This window comes from Condylura cristata, unplaced genomic scaffold (assembly GCF_000260355.1).
Source record: "Condylura cristata isolate star-nosed mole 26May11 unplaced genomic scaffold, ConCri1.0 scaffold00004, whole genome shotgun sequence".
Taxonomy (NCBI): Eukaryota; Metazoa; Chordata; class Mammalia; order Eulipotyphla; family Talpidae; genus Condylura; species Condylura cristata.
In genome coordinates this window covers 71,854,628-71,874,496 of record NW_004567105.1, presented here as the reverse complement: position 1 = coordinate 71,874,496, position 19,869 = coordinate 71,854,628, and the positions used below count along the sequence as shown (strand labels likewise).

At 46.2% G+C, this 19,869-nt stretch overlaps 1 protein-coding gene across 2 annotated transcripts in view; it reads right to left on the bottom strand.

Moving 5' to 3' along the window:
* Window positions 1-2,449: 2,449 nt before the first annotated feature.
* The window catches only part of OSBPL10 (oxysterol binding protein-like 10), a 221,625-nt gene continuing 204,205 nt past the window's right edge, over window positions 2,450-19,869 (bottom strand). For both annotated transcript variants that reach the window (XM_012720407.1, XM_004676357.2), the window contains 5 exons: window positions 11,935-12,412; window positions 10,710-10,896; window positions 9,359-9,541; window positions 7,063-7,216; window positions 2,450-5,188 (listed from right to left, as the gene is read on the bottom strand). In XM_012720407.1, the coding sequence (XP_012575861.1) occupies window positions 5,144-5,188; window positions 7,063-7,216; window positions 9,359-9,541; window positions 10,710-10,896; window positions 11,935-12,412 (1,047 nt within the window). In that variant the 3' untranslated portion in view covers window positions 2,450-5,143. The remainder of the gene's footprint in view (window positions 5,189-7,062; window positions 7,217-9,358; window positions 9,542-10,709; window positions 10,897-11,934; window positions 12,413-19,869) is intronic.

Here is a 19,869-nt window from a genome sequence, read left to right as displayed (position 1 = left end):
GTTCTGCAAATTGTTGTTTAGTCTCTGTCAGTTGCCATGGGAAATGGTCCCAAATACGAAACTTCTATCTCTGGATTTCCATAATCTCTTAAATTCTGGCTTGGTGACATACTGTGTTGGGTCATTGGATTCTTTTTTCTTTTTTTTTTTTTTTTAGATTTATTTATGCATACAGAACTGGGGTACAGGCCAGAGGTGCAGAGGCAGTGAGAGGATTCACCAGAGACAGAGTGGGAAGCAGACAGATGATCAACAAAGTACACTGCTGAGGGGGACAGCAGGCAGGTCAGGAGAGGTCTGCTGTGTCATGTGGATCACCTCCGAGGCGGGGTTCAAACTCATGCTGAAGTAGCTTTAGCTTCTTAGTGCTGTTCTTTAACCTGCTACGCCACCAGGGAGGGCCAGGTCTATGGATTCTTAAAGCAGGTTGTTCATGCCTTGCCTTTTCTAGTTTTATTTTTAATATTCCACTTCTGGTAATAGTGAACTGGGGAATTTAAGAGCAAACAGAATTACGTATTGGTCCTTGGGACTCTAAAACCAGGCATTTTGTAGGTATCTTCACCTTTATCTTGCAAATAGCTACACACTAACAAGCCTACTTTTGTGCCTCCAAAATAGTCTCTTAGTATTTAATTTACCTAGAAACATGAGATTTTCTTGGAGAACTATCATTATATCTTAAAAGGAGCCCAGCGGCATTTTGGTTTTATGCTATTCAGCTTGAGTGAAAACTGGAGCTGAAGAGATTGGATGAAAACTCAAGGTCAAATGGCAACCAATGACTAACTTGATAGCATTGCATCTGTTTAATCACAGCACACTATCTTAAGTGTTTAAACAAGTTAGATCCATCATCTGTTTTTCAGAAGATTAAACATAGATCAGCATTTAGGCCTGAGTCCTGCTGAAGGAAATAACATATTTTAAAATTATTTCATGCTACTTATAGCACTACACTAACAAACACTACAGAAGTCAGGCACCGATGGAGCAAGTTTTGTATATGGCGTAAGGTACAAGTTTTTCCTTGTTCAGCCAACCTAACAATTTTGTGAAAACATTTATCCTTGTAAAAAACAAAATGTGTTGCCCTCTTTCTGAATGAGTCCATTGCTTTAGTGCCCTTACACCAACAACACATTGTCTTGAAAAACTGTAGCTTTTCAGTAAGCCTGGAATTACTGTGAGCTGTACACCTTGTTTGGTGACATTTTTAATACTTAAAACTCTGGGATTGTAGACACACTAGCTATCATTGGCAAATGAGGATGGGTAGTTGACCCTTGAACAATGCAGGGTATTGGTGCTGGCTTAACATACTACTTCCAGGGTCGATAATTGTTAAAATGCAAGATTTCAGCCTTTTTCCATGTTTATTGAGTAAAGTAAGTTTACGTGGTTTTATGTGCTTTGGGGACTATAGTCTTATTAAAACTTTACTTTTAAATATAAATCGTTGATCATTATATAGTGCCCATCTCCGCTCGTTACCTTTTTTATCAGCAAGTTTATTATATCTGATGCCTGATTCTTGCCATTTTTTCAAAATGGGCTCCATATACTTGTAATTTGCTTTTCATCCTTCTGAGTCTCCACTATCTTCAGAGTTCAGATGAGTAACCTGGAGAGAATAACATGTCAGGTTTTGCTTTTTTGAACTAACTGGCCATTCTGCCTTATGATTGGTGAAGGTAGTGCATTTGATTGTTGATTTGTTATTGTCCTTAAAGTTTTGGTGTTCAGTTTTCAGTGATGTTTCCTCTCTGATTTAGGAAAGAGAGATTTGGTTTTGGCAAACTCCCTGTTTACTTCTCCCTCACATCTGAGTAAGAGTCTTACACACTACATACTCTTGCCTGATAGAAGACATACTTTAAATACTTAGTCCCATCTCTCCTTGCCTTCAGGGTTTCCACAAGGAAATGTGATGCTAACTCTTAAAGGAAAATCCATTAAAGGTAACACCTGGAAAAACCCTTATGTGTTTGCTTTTGCCTCGCCACCTTCATTGTTCTTTGTCTTGCCTTCTTGGGCAGTTTTCAACTGTGTGTCTTGGTGTAGATCTCGCTGCATTTTGATACGGCAGTGTTCTTTTCACTTCATGAACATATGTATTTATTTCCCTCGCCAGATTTGGGAAGCTTTCCTCTATTTCTTTGAACAGATTATCTCCCCCCAATACCATTATTCATATGTTGCTTTTCCTGATGGAGTCGGATATGTATTTAAGTGTTTCTTCATATTTCTCTTCCACTTGAGTCCTTTGTGTAGTATGCTCTTTGAGGTTATTAATGCAGTCCTCCACTTATTGGATCTAGTCTGCTTCCATAGCTTCCCACAGAATTTTTATCTTTGATATTTTTGCTTTCTATAAACTCCCTTATTGTCGAAATCTTCAATTTCTAATTTATGATCCTTAATTCTATTTGTCAAATCTTTTTTTTTTTTCCCCTGCATTTGGTTATCATGGCAATTTTGAACTCTCTAGCAGGAAGGTAAGACCTCTCATTTCTTTGTAGTTGGGTTCTAGGGTTCTAGAGAGTTGAAGTCCCATTGCTTTGTGGTGTTTCTTTTGTTTTTGGCCTGCCCATTTTTCTGTTAGTAGATCACCCTCCACCTTCCATCATCGCTCCCACCACCCCCAAAATTCTATACTTCCCAGCCGTAGTTTACTGAAAGTCTCAGGGGAAACCCAAGAAAGCAAGTTTTGGAATTGGCAGGTAACACTCCTGTCATCCCACTTTCACTAACAAAAACTGCACATGATTCTTATTTATGAGTATATATGTGTGTGTGTGTGTGTGTTTGTGTGTGTATACAATATATATACACACACACTTTATATGTGTATGTATAAAACCCCTGAAAGTATTGGGAACTAGAATTTAGAGATTTGCACTCCTGTATTCATAACAGCATTATTTGTAGTGGCTGAATGGATAAACAAGATGTGGTATATATACACAATGAATAATTATTCTTTAAAAGGAAGGAAATCAATTAACCTTGAATGTTGTATGTAACGTGAAACAGGCTACACACAAAGGGCTAAAGTATTACAGTAGTCCATTTACAGGAAGTACTTAGAATAGTCAATTTCAAAATCACAAAATAGAACAGTGGTTGTTAGGGATGTAGAGGGAATACAAAGTCAAAGTGTATGCGTTTACAGAGTTTGGGAAGATGAAACTGGGATGGATGCTTACCCACTAATTATATTTGTATTACATATATTCTGTAAGAAAATTACTGAAACTGAACTCAGAATAATAAAATGAACACACACTCAGAGCAGGGTTTTTTGACCTGTGTCAGCCCAGATAGGCAAGCTGACTGCATCTGCATAAATTTGAAAACATTCAAACATCAAGCATGTTCTTTTCAAACACACATATACACCAGAATGGTTGTGCCAGGAGCAGGGCGGTGGCAGTTACCTGCCTCTGGAGACAAGGAGCAGGACACAAAATTGTAGGCACGCAGGTGGCTTTTGTGGTACTGGTGAACTTAAGTTTCGAAAATTAAGTTGTTATCCTTTCTATATATGAAAATACAAAACACCCTCTCACCCCACATGAAAAAAGGGACCCTCCATATTTTACAGAATAAGGACAATCTAAAAATAAAGTGATTCTTTCCTTTGAAGGTTTTTTCCTCTCAAAATGATGCCTAATCTACTTTCCCCCTCCAAAATGAAATGGCTGCAAATATTTTATTCTACTGGTTTTAAGACAAAGGACCTGAACACCCAATGCTATATCAGAAAAATACCATAAATGTTGATGCGGGTTGATTTAAAGTGCTTAAAATATGATTGCTGTTTACACCAAGTTAGGAACAATTTATTAACTTACCATTAAAATTTGTTGTTGGGACTCATGGCTTGGAAAGAACACACACAGGTATGTATAGTATTTAATCGAAATATATTTGTCTAATATCTACAAAGTGTGAACAATTAGTCTTAAGAAAGCAGGCAAAAGGCACAAAATCAGTATTAACTACAGAGAAGCATTCATGCTACTAGATTTTATAAATATTTTCATTGAAGTGGCACAGTAAAAAATAAATTGAGCATAGAGCAAAAAATCAGATCTTTTTTCTCCTTGCTTTATATTCTAGTCATGTCTTGACCACATTTGTAAAGTTTGAGGATTGAAATTCAACTGAAACCATGGAATACTTATGCAGGCTTTCTGTATGTTTTAATCACAGTGGTTTTCTTGCAGAGTTGGGTCAAACAGGTACACTAAAAAAAATCCACAGGAAACATTTTCCCCAAACTAAATAAAAGATTGAGGCTGTAGTTATGCATACTTGTATATGCATGCGTGTATGTAACTTCTAAAGCCCTTTTTTCATCATAAAAGTAGTGACGTCTTCATGTAATTTGTTCTCTACTGTAAAAGCAGCAGCTTCTGAAAAATGTATGAATAGTGCTTTGAGCATTAGAAATAACAAGGTTGGAGGCATGTATTTTGGAAAAAATGCCAGGGTGGGTCAGACTCAAGATTCTTTCAGAGGTATTCCAGCCTGGAAGGCTCTGACATAAACCTCTGAAGGCTTCATGTCCATGCTCAATCCAAGAGGAAAGAGCAATTATCTTTCTTGGGTGTAGATAGACAAAATATTAAAGTGGGGAGGGAATCACAAAAGTTTTGAAAAGACAACTGCCTACCAGAAAGGAGCTCATCCACTGGGCCACGCCAGCACATCTTCATTTTCTCCAGACTCGACTGAAGGAGAATACCTTTGGGAGCGTAAACCATTTTTGGCAATGTGAAGAATAGAAAATCTCAAACTTTTTATTGGTAAAAAGGAACTCGTGATTACCCACTTGACCCTTGCTGAGTACAGTATTTACATGTGTAGCAATCAATACCCAGCAGATGTGTGGTCTGTGCATGTGTACAGTGTGTTGAGCGCTTACACACTTGTGTACACATACACACCCCAAATGGCTCTTGAATAAGTACAATCCTAACAGTTAGGGGTGCATTTTTCACAGTATATAATTTCTCAGGTATCATTTCTTGGGTAACGATATGTTTCAACAAAATATCAGCAGAACCTTATTACTGTACCACTTTAATTCCTACAAAAGCAGGGCTATTTCTGAAAGTTCTGCATCTCCAACCCATCAGTGTGCCTTCCAAAGGGGGTTGAGGTAAACCCAGCCATCACCCTGTAAGAGAAGGAAGGAGACATTGCATTACCGGGGGTGGGGGGTGGGGGGTGAGAATCGAGGATAAGCACCAGCGTCTGCTTCCTGCCAACCATGCCAAGCTGGGGTCTCACTGTTAACCTATTCAGCCCAACTGCTTTTTAGAATGCAAGTGATCTTCACATTTTGGCATTTCAGGAGGAAATCTCAACAAAAGGACCAAAGCAACTAAAAAGGGAAGTTTGTTGGTTTACATCAGAGACCATTATTTGGCATAAACACTCCCTGAAAGGGAAGGGTTGGCATAGCTGGATAAATGGGACAGTGGAAAGAAAAGCAAGGGTCTGTCCTACCACAGGCTGTAACAGGTGCTGCTCACAATGACTGACCCCAATAAAGTATTACTAAGGAAAGCAAGAATCAAAATGGTGTCCAGTCTTATGTTAGACTAGAATATAATGAATTGGAACAATCTGGCTTTTTTTAAACCTGAGGGGAAGAAATGTGTGCTTTTGCATATTTGTTTGTTTTTAAATGTGTAACTTTCCATAGAAGCCAGGAAAACTAGTTGTCTCAGACCAGATCTGCCACACAGAAGGACCCTTGAAGCATTCTATGATGTTCATTTTATGTGTCAACTGGAATGGCCACAGGATGCCCAGATTAACCATTTCTGTGTGCAGAAGTGTTTCTGGATATTTAACTAATACTAGTACTCAGTGGGGTACCCAGCAGTGTGAGCGAGCATCCTCTGGAATGTTGAGGACATGAAAAGAAGACACGTTAGAAGGAAGAATTCGCCCACGTTCCTGCCTCACTGTGTTGGTCTGTCTCATCTTGGCCTGCCCTGGAGCCGCGATCAACACCATCTACTCCACAGGGTTTCAGGCTTCTGCACTCAGACTGAATCACACCACTGGCCTTTCTGGGTCTCCAGCTTGCAAACAGCTGATGATGGGGCTTCTCATCCTCTGTATCTTTGAATCAACACATAATAAATGCATTTTCTCTTGGGCCTGTTTGTGTTGTTTCTCTGGAGAGTCCTGATAGATTTCACTTCACCTGGGTAAGACTTCCAGATGGGAACTAATTCAGAGGCTCATACCAGGTAGTGTCCTGCTTGAGCCAGAATCTAATCTAGAGTTCCCTCTCAGTGCATTAACTCCTAACTCACCCTGCAGCCTCCCAGCTACATGCAGTAATCCTTGCCTTGTGAAAGGCTCAACAGCTGGGCATAAGAAAGGCCAGACATATTTCAGCTGGTTCTCAGTTTTGGCACTTTAAATTCCTGGCACCAAACATCAAATTTCTCATTATTCTGGCTGCTGCTTGTCTAGGGTCACCTGGCACCCATCTACAGGCGTGTCACCAGGCTCCTGAGGAACTGACTTAGAAGTGCTACACTTGCCTAATCTCCAGTTTTCTTCTCAGATACTTCCCAAATGCTTCATAAGCACCTTCAATGGCATAAGGGCCTCAGGTGGCCATACATGCCTTGGTTGCCAGCACACTAGAGGGGCAGTTGTGTGGACATTTTAGCCAGTCACTAGCCTTTCCTAGCGCATCCTTCATACTTGCCTACAGGATCAAAGTTCCAAAAGGGTTGTTCAGTGTTCCAGTTCATCCAGGGGTGCAAATGGAATGAGGTGTTTTATAACTAATTGGCTGCTAATGATAAAGCTCCAGGGTCTAAGTGGTTTTCCTTTTTTATACACAGGACAGTATCTACATGTGCAGTGCCACTGCTGGCCGAAAGGCTGGGCCTCAGTCAAATGGCCACACCTTTCCAGGCCCTCATCTACCTGTTCTCATTCACTCCGACTGCTGTGTTAACAGCAGCAAACAGAAGCCCCCCACCTCCCTCTAGGGACAAGGACCACAACAGATGGTGGTACCTCCTGGATAAAATATTTGGGCTGCCATGGCGTGCGGAGGGTCTCCCGCTTCCGTTCCTCTATGCGCTGCTTTTCTTCCAGGTGCCGCTTCTGCTCAGTGGCAGAGTCGATGTCCCCCACCTGCAGGTTTCGTGTCACCTCCCTCCAGAGGTTCCTGAGGATGATTGGAGAAGACAAAAGTCAGGCAAGGACAGCAAGCTCAAAGATGGCTTCTTTGGCCGAAGGGTCAAAACCATCAGGACGGTTGCAGGGGTAGCTCATTCTGCTGCCCCAAAGCCCCAGAAGCCAGGATTTGACCCAGGGCTACCAGGCTCCAAGTCTGAGCTTCTACTTCTCCACTTGCCCTGAGCAGCTTCAAGGCTCTGAGTGTCAAGGAGGTTGAATCTATAAATACTACAAACAGTGGAAGCTTATGTGGCATTTACTCTGTTTCTAGGCACTTTACATATGTTTCAACTCAGTGATTAAGTCAAATGTCATCTCCCTTTTTTTCCCCCGTTTTGATCATCTCCATTTTTAAAAGAAACATGGTCTGCGTAAGGAAGAGGAAGTTACTTGGCCTGATGTCAGCAAGCTGTTAAATACAGGATTGATTCCCACTGTCCTAGCATTACAGCCGGCTGCGTGGGTTTATGCTGTGGGAACTTATGCTCTGTGTCACAACATGACTGCTGCTTCCGGTTTGGCTGTTGAGCTTAAGTGTCCCTGCCATCCAGCTGTGTTTAAGACATAACCACACATGTCAGGGAAAAGATAAGCATTCCTGTCTTACATAGACCAGGCTCCTCCCTGCACAAGGGTGAGTTGTGAGTCCCCAAGGCTGAAACATCAAAGAGTCTTAATATTAAAGAGTAGTTAACTTCATTCAGCTACATTAGAGTACTGCAAGGTGATCAGTTTAGTTCTCTGAAACCAGCAGCAGCAGTCATGCAGTGATAGGAACCCACAGGTTTCCGAGTCTGGAGTCTGGAAAGGCTTCCTCGGAAGCCTTCAGGCTGTCCAGACTGCCACTTGTTCGTACTGCCCGTAGACCAGCTGGAAAGAGCTATTGGAAGAGTGTGTACGCCCTCCATTTGGACACAGAGAAGGTCACACTCTTTCCAAATAAACACGAATGAGTGCACTGATTCTATAAGCAAAGGTTCCAGGGATAGTGACACCCTATTTATATTAAGCTCAGTTATAATACATTATTTATAGACACTGCTGTATCCCTGCTCATTTCCCCCCCACATAAGCATTTCTGCATTTGATCATAAATGCTCATTGTGATGGCAAACCCTTTTCACAGAATCATCTGTAATTTCATTTTTATCCCACGTATTTGTAAAGAGCAGCATAGTTGTAGATAAAAACGGGTCAGCAAACATTTTCTGTAAAGGGCCAGACAGGAAGCATTTTATGCTTTGTAGGCCATATGGGCTCCGTCATAACTACTTAATGGCCCCTGTAGCAGGAAGGGAGCCATAAACACTATTAAACGAATGATCGTGGCCGTGTTCCCATAAAACCTTACAAATACGAGCCACGGCTGGATCTGTCCCAGAGGCCACCGTTTACTGACCTCCTGGACTGCAAACTAAGAAAGGCATATCGCAAGAAGACACTGCTTATGTATCTGCATAAATGTCACCTTAAGTGGCTCCATTATATTCATGTCATAGGATGGACATGCCCATGGGGTAGATGCTCTCAATGACTTCTGGACAGATGACTACTTTTTCTTTTGTGTGTCTTGTTATTTAGGGCTTTTTTTTTTTTTTTTTAAAGAAAGCTTAATGCTTAAAACATTTTTGAGTATAAGAATTTTCCCATAGCATGATTCACAGAAGTGGAATACAAGATTAAAGTGAATTCATGAGCTACTGCGCCATTATTCCTGCAAGGACAGGGTATGAGTGCCAACCGGTGCCATGGCCTTACCAGCATTAATTCCCCTAAATTATGTTGCTCAGCGGCTGGGGGGCTGAAGGGGGAGGCCTCATCCTTCATGCTTCTTTAATTACCAGTGTGTACTAGCATCAACTTTGCAATTAACAGGCCAGCTGAACTGACCCTTTTAGGGACAGGCTTAGGTGGGTTAGCTATCTTCACACTCCATCCCTTAAGAGTAACTGATCTGTTAGCTCTAGATCAGGACCCAGACCTAGTGATACAGTAAAAAATTATAGACTATCTGAAAGGTTATCATCTGGACCCATTTCCACCCGACTAAGCTATCAAAGTCCTGCTCCCTGCCCCTCGGTCCAAAGTTGAGGAGAACTAAGCAGGAGAGAAACAAACTGCTGGTTCCCACCTGGACTCCATGGGCCCCTGCTTCTCCAGAGGTCTTATCTTCTTCGGGTACACGGGCAGTGTGGTCGTGTCGATGACCTTTGTCTCACCGTTGTTGTAGGTAAACTCTAAGGTCCCGTTCCATTCCCCGTGAGCCTTGCAAACAATGGTGTTGGTTGGGTTGTGCTTCACTTCTGCTGTGACCCTGAGTGAATGAGATGATCAAAGTGGGGGGGCCGACTTTAAATGTTTTTTGACATTTTGTTCAGACTCTTTAAAATGTAATCTTAATAACCTGAACAACAACAAAAAGGCATCAGTAGTAAAATTGGAGCCATCTCAAGAGAGATGACAGCAATACAGCAGTGTTAATTCCATGGTTTTGATCAATAAGCACTATGTTGTTGAGGTGAAAAGTCAAGCAGGCCCCCACTTTCCTCAGGCAACACAATGTCATCCTTCTGTGGGTACCACATTTAAAGTGGACCACATGACAAGGCCAAGATGGGAGCTTGAGCAGCCAGCAATCCCCTCTGTGGAAGTTGCTATAAGCGGAGTGACAAAGACAACCCTGTGTTCCCTCCCAGCAGGCTTCTCAGACCTGGCTCCCCGGCCCCAACAGGAAGGAAGTGGCCAGATCGCACTGTTGAGGTGGCAGCTGGATTTGGTACTAACTTCCCAGGAGGTGGGAGCTCATAGGCAGAGTCAGAGCTTATAGATCAAAGTGCTTCAGAAACAGGCTGTGGCCTCCAAAGGGAGGATTTATTGTGACAAAACCCCTTTGCCTCTTGTGTGTGTCCTGCGATGCATCAGCCAAGGACTTCAGTGTAAATTTAGGTGAGTGGGGAAGGGGAGTTAAAACAAGAAAGTGCCCCATGAGGGGATGAAGAGGCTCCCCTTAGCCAGCGAAGAGGCTCCCCTTAGCCAGCGCAGGACTCAGTACTCAGACCCCAGGAGGGATGCAGGATGGGTCTCCAGGAGAGTATGGGAGCAGGCACTGAGCCTCCACAGAACCATTGCCAACAGGCTGCTACCCTCTGCTATACAAAATAGGCAAGCAAAGCCTGAGAAAAGGGAAGACTCAGACCCCAAACGGTAGAAATGGGGTGTCATCCTAAGGGGTTCTCTGAGTGTCCCAGTCCTGCCTTCCCGCATCCCAGCCCAGAGAGGCCACAGTCCTCTTGGCCACACGGGGGTCTATTCCAGTCACAGCTTCCAGAGAAACAAAAAAATTACATCATTGAATTCAAAAATAAAAAGTGACATCTCCTCTTCTGATAAAAGACGCAGTAACAGCTTTGTCGTGCCTTTCAACTCAGATGGCTACAACCTAACTGTGGAGAAAAGAGACTCCAGGCACTGGTGCCTCCTACCTGTGGACTTTGCCTCCGTAGAAAGGCTTCGTGTGGAAGATCACTGTGGCCGAGTAGCCAGTCTTGGCGCAGCTGATGCTGACCTTGCCCCCGAGCTCCACCCAGGGGATGGTGAGGATGGACCGGGCGTAAGCACTCGGCAGGGTGAACACGTAATCCTCCCCGTGCTCCAAGAGCCTCAGCACACCTCGGGGGACGGGAGAGTCAGGCACCTGCTCTGCAAGATTTGTTCCCCACCAAGCACCTCCACGCTGGGGCTCACCTCGGAGAGGCTGCTGCCACCATCCTGTGCTGTCCTACCCCCTCCCCAGGCATCCGAGGTCCCCTCTCTGTTTTACTTTCCTCCATAGAGCACCTTCTAAGACAGCACATAATCTGACCCCCCCAACAGAGCAGAAGCTTCAAGACAAACTTGTTTTGCCTATTCTGTCCACACAACTAGCCACAGATCCCAAGACATTGCCTGGCACCTATGGGTGCTCAAGCAAAGTGTGCAAGTGGCCCAAAGGTGTTTTTATGTGATGGAATTTGGGAAGGGCTTCCAAAGAGCCACATACTCCCTGAGACTGGAAGTCCACTATTAGGGTGGAATTTTATGCGGGAGCAGAAAAAGTTTTCAGCCTTAGAGTCTCAAAGGAATTTGTGACACAAAACAAGTCCATGAAACACTAACACAGATGCTTGAATTTAACAAAGGTTATTACAGGTTTCTCCAAACAATGAATAACTCCATTCACAGCTATTGGCGAAGAGGGGGATGTGTAATCCGTGAATGGTGTGATTAAACTGTGCTTTTGCTTCATCCTCTAGCACAGAGTCCAGAGATTTGCCTTGGGAATTTTTATGTGCAGATTTTGAACAGCACCATTATCCTCATTCTCTGTGAGCCAGAACACTGAGGAGAATGAATAAAAATGTTTTCACAGACCTGGAGCCAACTCTTAAATTCACACAAAGCTGGAAAAAAACAACACAAGTCTATGTGTGTCGGCTCCCACATACGCACAGCCGCAGAGGTCCAGGTGGGCAGTAGGTTGGGACAATGGCTGCAACCCATCTAGTCCCTAACCTCGGCTCCAAGGAATCTACAGGCGGGCCCCTGTTCCAAAAGAAGAAACAATCCCGGGACCCACATGCCTGTCTACGAGGCGCTAATTCCAAAGTTAAGGACCCCACACACAGCACTACCCACAGTCTCCCAGCCCCCCAGGGCTACGAGGCTTACCTTCTCCTATCATAGACACCCCCACAGACATGCCCATGAACTTGCTTTTGGTCCATACGTGAGTGTTGACACACAGTCTCTTCTCTTTGCACTCACAGTAGAAGCAGGAAATGGGTGGGTGGTGGGACACTTGCTCAGCCACAAACCTTACTTTGTAGCTTTTGGAAAGGTCATCGGCCATCGGGTGTTCCTGGCCTGTGGGAGTGTGGGGAGCAGTCCTCTTCGGCTTGACTCTGTCCTTGGGAACTTCCCAAGAGCAGTGAAATGTCTCCCCGATGATGGGGTTGTAGGGTTTCTTGGCCAGCGCCCCCTTACGGCCCTCGTGGAAGGCTGTGAGATAATACTCCACAAAGCAAATGACCCTCTCCTCTGGCGTGGCGCCCGCAGTGACAGCCAGCAGCAGGTCGGGGTGTGCCATGAAGTCTGCATACATCTCCAGCAAAGACCGCTTTTCCAGGATAAACGTGGGGAGCACCACCTGCATTTGGGAGAAGATCCAGTCTGACAGATCTGGAGTGAAGCCTCCACTTCACTCATTAAGACCCTTCCTAATGGGCCCTCCCTGGTGACGCAGCGGGTTAAAGCACAGCACTAAGAAGCTGAAGCCACTTCAGCACGTGTTCGATCCCTGCCTGCCCTGGAGGGAACCACATGGTGCGGCAGACCTCTCTTGACCCGCCCACTGCTCCCCTCAGCAGTGTACTTAGTTGATCTGCCTGTTCTGCTACCCTCTCTATCTCTGGTGAATCCTCTCAGCCTCCACATCTCTGGCCTGTACCCCAGTTCTGTATGAATAAATAAAAACAAAAAGGCCCTTCCTAATGAAGGATGTGGCTACTGAGGGGCAGACCCACCCCCCAAAAGGGCCCAACAGACATTTCTCAATAGGCCCTGAGCAGCCACTGATCAGTGTGGTATGGGGACCAGAGGTGAGTTGGAGTACTGGGAGCCTCAGGAGGGCCACTGCCTTCACATGAAGAACGCACACTGGTCTGAGGGCAGCAAGGGGCCTGGAGGTGGGAGAAGCTTCTCTTCTTGCCCCAGTCATTAGCCCCTCTCTCATGGAAGAGATCAATATGCCCCAAGTGTCCACCTTTAACCTAATTGAAAGAGAAATCACTGCTCCCCCTTTTATGACCTAGACTATAGTTGGGGTCTCATCTAGTTCTACATTGATCAGTAAACAAATGCTTTTGCTCTTTAAGAGTCCACTCTCAGGAAGGATGAGCTCACACACCTGACCCCATGTGTCACCGAAGTCTCACCCCTCTGTCCTTGATGCCTCATGCCGATTTCTGTTCTATTATTTTGTGAAAATGTGCCGCCACATGAATTCTCCATCCAATGTTATTAAATTCCCTGTCTTTCCTTGGCTGTCTCCACAGATGCTGTTGTGGTTACTGGTACAGCCTGAGACGAACCCATGGGATACAAGATTTTTTGTGCCCAGATAATACACAGGCATATATATATATGTCTTGAGAGAAGAGATGGACATGAGGTGAACAGAGAGATTTCAGAGGAAGCCCAGGCCTCTGAAGAGATGACACTGGTATCTTTTTAATAATGCTTTTCTATCTTTCATTTTCTTAAAAAGGTTTATTTGTGTATGTAGAACTGGGGTACAGGCCAGAGATGCAGGGGCGCTGAGAGGCTTCACCAGAGACAGAGTGGGGAGCAGAATAGGCTGACTGATGAAGTACACTGCTGAGGGGAGCAGGCCAGGAGAGGTCTGCCGTGCCATGTGGGTCACCTCCGGGGTGGGTGGGGATCGAACTCATGCTGAAGTGGCTTTAGCTTCTTAATGCTGTGCTTTAACCCACTGCACCACCAGGCAGGGCCCTCTATCTTTCATTTTAAAATTATGTCAGAGGAAATATACCCGTGTAAGTATAGTCACTAAATATAAATTTGAAAATGTAACACAATCCAGACATCATAAAAAGACCTCAAATGTTAACGTGTCTCCGGGCAAAAGAACTGAGTAATTTTTTTTTTTACATTCTTTTCTGAATATCTTTCATTTCACTTTTATAACCCAGTGGGAAAAGAAATGTTATCTCAAGCACAACTATAGAAAGTAATGCCTATCTTCTCATTTTTCAGCCTGACACAGAAGAGCCTTCAGATGCCACTGCAGAGACTTCCACCTCTCTTTGTGGGTTTAGGCACGTTGGTAGCCATCACAGTGCTCTTCTAAGGAGGCTCCCATGGGCCAGGCAGCACCTTCTCCCCACACCCGTGGCCATCACAGACTGAGGAAAGACGGGCAGAATCTCTCACCACCTCCCGGCCACTCAGAGTTGCCCCAGGACACCCACCCAGTGAGGCCAAGTCAGTGAAAAAGGAAAGGAAGCCACACGGGTTTGCCATGGGATCGAGACCCTACAGCCCCTTTCCAACTCTCCCTTCCAGAGCCCAGGGCGTCTTCTGCAGAAGGCCTGCCCAGGAGAGGGGGGGCAGTGTCTCCCTGAGGGTGGTCAGCCTGACAGACGACTCCAGAGGAAAGGGCCGTGGCTGGGAGCACAATCCTGTTCTCCCTCTGCAATGAGGGGCTTCTGTGGCGCAAACTGCACCTCTGGGCAGTAAGAATTCACTGTGTACTCCAGCAAGGAACACTTGCTTCAGCTACACACTTTACCCTCTCATTATGTACTATCGAAAAAAGCAGGAATTTAAGGCATTTCCTTTACTTAAGCCAACATTTCTGAACTCGGAAACTGACAGATTAAAACTAGGAAAAAGAAAAGCACTCGGAGTCCAAGTCACTGATCATGCGAATCAACAGGCCCAGCAGGAAGCCGCTGTGTGGGTCCTGACTGACAGATGTGCCCAGAGGGGGGCAGGTGCCTTCCAGTGGAGGGGCGGGCTGGACCCTGAGGCCCCCGACTCCACCCACCTGTTCTTGCCAGACCCTTCATAGCACGATCCTCTGGTTCTGGTTAATGAGAATGTTATCTCCCTCATCCTGCTTAGGAGGGAGGTGAGAGTTCACACAGCATCAGCCCTGGGACAGCAGGCCACCCCATCACTGATATTAATAAGAAGAGGGAGCAGGAAGTAGCACAGGTGAAAAGTGAGACACGAGCCCCACCTTCCAGTCCTTTCCCCCCTTCCTGGGATGCCAAGGCACCTCCCTAATCCAAACGATTATGTCTATTCCTAGCGGAAGGAGGAGACACTGGCACTGCTGGCAACATAAAAGATGGGCATGGTGCCCCCGCTCTGGAGAGAGCAGCTGCAGCTTCCCGGCTGGTCTGCCGGCCTTCTGCCAGCCCACTTCATTTCTTCACCACACAGAAACCACTGAAAACCTCTGTAAGAGAGAAAAGAAGTCTGCCTCCCTCTCGTCTCCCATCACTGCTGCCTCTGCCCCCATCCTTCTCAGTCTCCCTCAACGCGCGCGCTTGCACACATAAAGGTCACCTCTGTGAAAACTTCTGTCAGCACCTGCTCCCAAGGCTAAACCAAAGACTCCTCCTTCACACCCCTACTGCATCCCCATCTTGTCACACGCTCCTCATCTTCCTCATGCTATAACAGGCGTGACTGGGACAATTCCAGAAAATGTTAGTCGCCACTGGTGAAACAGTGTCATGTGGATGTTGAATTTCCCAATCTTGACAAATGTATTGTGCAAGAGAATTTTTCACTGATGGTTTTGGAGGAGAATGTCACAATTGCTAAAGCTCTTAAGTGGCTCATTATAAAATAAATTGAGCATGCGTGAGTGGGGGTGGGGGGGGGCGGAGGAGGCAGCAGAGAAGGGGAGAGAGTGGGGGAGAGAAGGAAGAAGGCAGTGCAGCAGAGAAGGGGAGAGAGTGGGGGAGAGAAGGAAGAAGGCAGTGCAAAGTGGCATTTACCACAGGCCGATACTGGGAAGTCAGATGGGCATTCACTGAACCACCCTTGCACTTCTACTGTAGATTGAGACATGTCAGAGGAGAAGGGGAACACATCTCCCCGGGGATTGCAACCCCTTCCCCGCAACTGCCAGGCTGCCAGCAGCAAGTCCAGCCTTGGGTATCTGACCTGCTCTTGCAAATGTTGCCGTGGCTTTGTCAGAAAAAAGTAAAGCGCCTGGGGAGAGAACGGAGAATGAGCTGGGAGTGGAGTGACTGGACCCCCTTTTGTCTCCTGGAGGGTGTATGCAGAATTCCAGAACAGCACCTTTCCAAAGCAGCTGCCTGGGCAATGGGCACATGCCATACTTTTTTTCACTGAAGCAGATTTCTGGTCTGAGTTCCATCTCTTATACTATCTCCCTGGCTTGCTTTTTTTCTCTTGGGACCTTTGCAAATAAGACACTTAATCTTGTCTCACAGGTGGTGGATGCTAAAGATGCAGAGCCAAGAAGGCCTGAGCGCTAACTGGACTGTCTGCCTCGACAGAGAGGTGAGTGATGGCCCCACATTCAGACCGATGGCATCCACGTGGCTACAATCACTACAGGAGATTTATGGGGCCATCAATAAAGGCTGCCTTTTCTCCCATTAACGTAATGAAGACAATGAACTATTTTGGTGAAAGGAAGAAAGAGAAGATCTGCACGCAGGACTCAGTAATCACATTTAAAGTTGCATCAATGGAGATGTAAATAAGTAAACCAAGTTGGGCTTTTAAACTCCCAAGTGAATGATCTCCCCTGCAGAAAGGCACCAGACCCCCACACAGAATGAATGTCCCTTACCCCCAAAAGTAACCATAGCAAGCCTCTGCAAAGAAAGGTGAAAGCAGTTTTCTACAGAGAAACATCAATTAACTTAACCCTGAGGACTGTCTACATGATACTCTGCCCTTAGACCGGCTCACCCAGCAGTGCAAACTAGCGAGAGAAGAAAGGCCACATGCTAAGCCAGATCTGTAATCCTGCACAGAAACCAGGCGAAGGACATAAATCCAACCTGAAGAAATAAGAGGTAGGTACTTCACACTACCCAAGCTCTCTTAGCTACTAGGATGGTCCCTTTACACCCATCTCAAGGTTGCAGAACTGAAGGGAGAAGTTGCCATCTCAAAGTATGGCCATCCCCAAGGAGCACCTTGCACTGATGCTTTTTTAAAAAAGACTTGTTTATGCATACAGAACTGGGGTACATGCCAGAGGTGCAAGGGCGGTGAGAGGAGTCACCAGAGACAGAGTGGGGAGCAGAATAGGCTGAGCGACTAAGTACACTGCTGAGAGAAGTAGAGTGCAAGACAAGAGAGGTCTTCCGCGCCATGTGGGTCACCTCCGGGGCCAGGGATCGAACTTGCACTGAAGCAGCTGCGGCTAGCCTGCAGTGTTGCGTCCTCACCTGTTGCGCCACCAGGGAGGGCCCACACTGATATTTCTTAAGAAATGGCCAAGGAAAACCTCCTGAAAACTGAGAAGTTACCCCCTTGTGAGAAACATTCATATTTGCGGGGGAAATCTCATTTGTAAGGGTGTCCCCTCTCTGTACCAGGAAAAGATGACCAAAGCTCTAGAACCTCCTGTCAAGGGAGAAGACCCTGGCTTAGATCTGTACCGTAGGCATCTCCGATATTGTGTCCTTCCTGATAGCTTCTTTTAACCTCTTTTGTCCTTAGCTAGAGTTGGTTCTAGGATGGCAGCTCAATGCTGTGCCTTTGTCAGAGCTGGAAGAAGTTACTCTGTTCTTTTTTCCCCAAGAGGAGGTTACCTAAACAGGGGTAACTGTTGCCATGGAGCCATGTCCCCTCAGAGTTCCAGACTCCACCTTCCAGACTCCACCCTGCAGAAGAGTGAGCTTTGAGCTTCAGCTCTCTCGGGCAAGTTCATCTCTCTAAGACTCACTTTCTCCACCATAAAATGGGGGAAACAATCCCACCCTCCTAGATTTTTTTGGTGAGTTAAAAATGAGAGGATGAGCCCAGTGTCTAGAAGGCTACCTCTACAGAGGAAACCTCACTCACCCACCCACGCTTGTCTGATTGCCTGTGTGGCACCTGGGTGGCCCCTTCCAGTGCTACCTAGTCAGAGCTTGACAGCTTATTACAGACAAGATGTGGGGGGCATCATGTGCCTTATCGCAAACAGCCACCATGGGGACCTGGGGCAGAAGGGCCCACCTGGGGCTTGGCCCTGCTCAGCTCAGGGTGTCTCGGGCCAGCAGGTCACGGGCAGTGGCAGGTGCCCAGAGGCCGAGAACATTGATGGGGGGGGGGGAGACAGCTGGAGGGCTGGAATGAATTGGGGTGGCCAGGCCTGCCCACCAGGAGCATGGTGAAGGATGGGATAGACCTTCATGGGGCAGACCGAAGCAACCAAAAAGTGTTGTCAGGGGCAACTTTGTATCTTTAAATTCTTTCCATGCTCATTGCCAGGCCCTTCCCACAGAACAAGGAAGCAGGGACAGGTGGGACAGTTCAAGTTTAATCAGGCGCACAGGCTGTGGACGGCAGTGGACACCCCCAGATGGGAGCTGCAGTGCACATTCGTACCTGCTGGCAGCAGTGACTGGCCAGGCCCGCTGTGAACTTGAGGACTCCAGCATGCAGGCCCTCCCTCCTCCTCCTCCTCCCCGCAGGCCCTCCCTCCTCCTCCTCCCCGCCAGGTGAACACCAGACCCAGCGCTCCTTGTTTATAACTTGAGGTCTCCTGCATGCAGGCCCCTCCAGGTGAATACCAGGCCCAGGCTGCCTTGTTTATACCTCACTGTCTGCTCAGGGCACAGGACTTGCACCTGAATTTGCTTGAGAAAGGGAACCTCAGCCCACCATTGCCAAAGCAGTTGTGTGCCCTCGGAGAAGTACTAGCAGGGGGAAAAGCAGCCTCCAAGGAGGGCTTCCCTGTTAGCCTAGTGGGTTAAAGCTCAGTGCTGAGGCGCTACGGCTGCTAGGAGCTGAGTTCGATCCCCACCCAGGGAGCAAACCCACACAAGGTGCGGTGGGCCGCTCCTCTCGCCCACTGTGCTCCTCAGTGGTGTGATTCAGTAGTGCTCTGCTCTTCCCTCATGTGTCTGTCCTCCACTCTTCCCCCGCCCTTTGTTCCCGCCCTTTGTCTCCCCCCTCACCCTCACCTTCCCCCTTCCCCCCCCTTCCCCCATCCCCTACCCACTCTATATTGGATGGATTCTACCCCTACCCCCCATACATTCTATTGTCTTGTTCTACAACACCAAAGGTGAAGGGTGACTTCTATGCAAATGCAGCACCATATATGCCCAATGCAACCAGCCGGAGTGGAGGGGTAATTTTCACCCATACCTTCTGATTTTCTTGCATACCTTCTGATTTTCTTGCTAATGATGTCGAATGGAATGTCAGGATGTCGAATGGAATGTCAGGATGTCGAATGGAATGTCAGGATCTATTTTTGCATTATGTGATTGAACAATTTAAGCAATTCAAGCAATTCTATTTTTGCATTTATTTGATCAATTTAAGCAATTCTATTTTTGCATTTATTTGATCAATTTAAGCAATTCTATTTTTGCATTTATTTGATCAATTTAAGCAATTCTATTTTTGCATTGATTTGAACAATTTAAACAAATTCTGTGAGGAATCACAGACACTTAATTATCTCAGCAAGCTTTCTCTGAAAGTATGAATTCTGGCTGACACATCCTTGATTGACGGGCATCCTCAAGTCAGGAATCTCGTCAGGAATCTCGTTACCTGGGGACAGCCCAATCAACCCTGCCTCAAGTGTTTTAACCACAGTCTGCATCCCCAAGCTCTCAGCTACTCTGTGGCATCAATGTGTCTTTAGAGGGGCTCAGAGTCCACTGTTCTGAATCTAAATTCCCTAAAGAACACATGAAGGAATCCATATGTACCCACAGCTACCACCCTCCATACCTCAAGTGGAAGCACTCTACTTTCTACCCACCCCTCCTCTATATCCAGCTCACTCAGTTTCCTCCCCCCAGGCCACCCCCGCCCTCCATCCATCAAAAGACTTGTTTATGCATACAGAACTGGGGTACA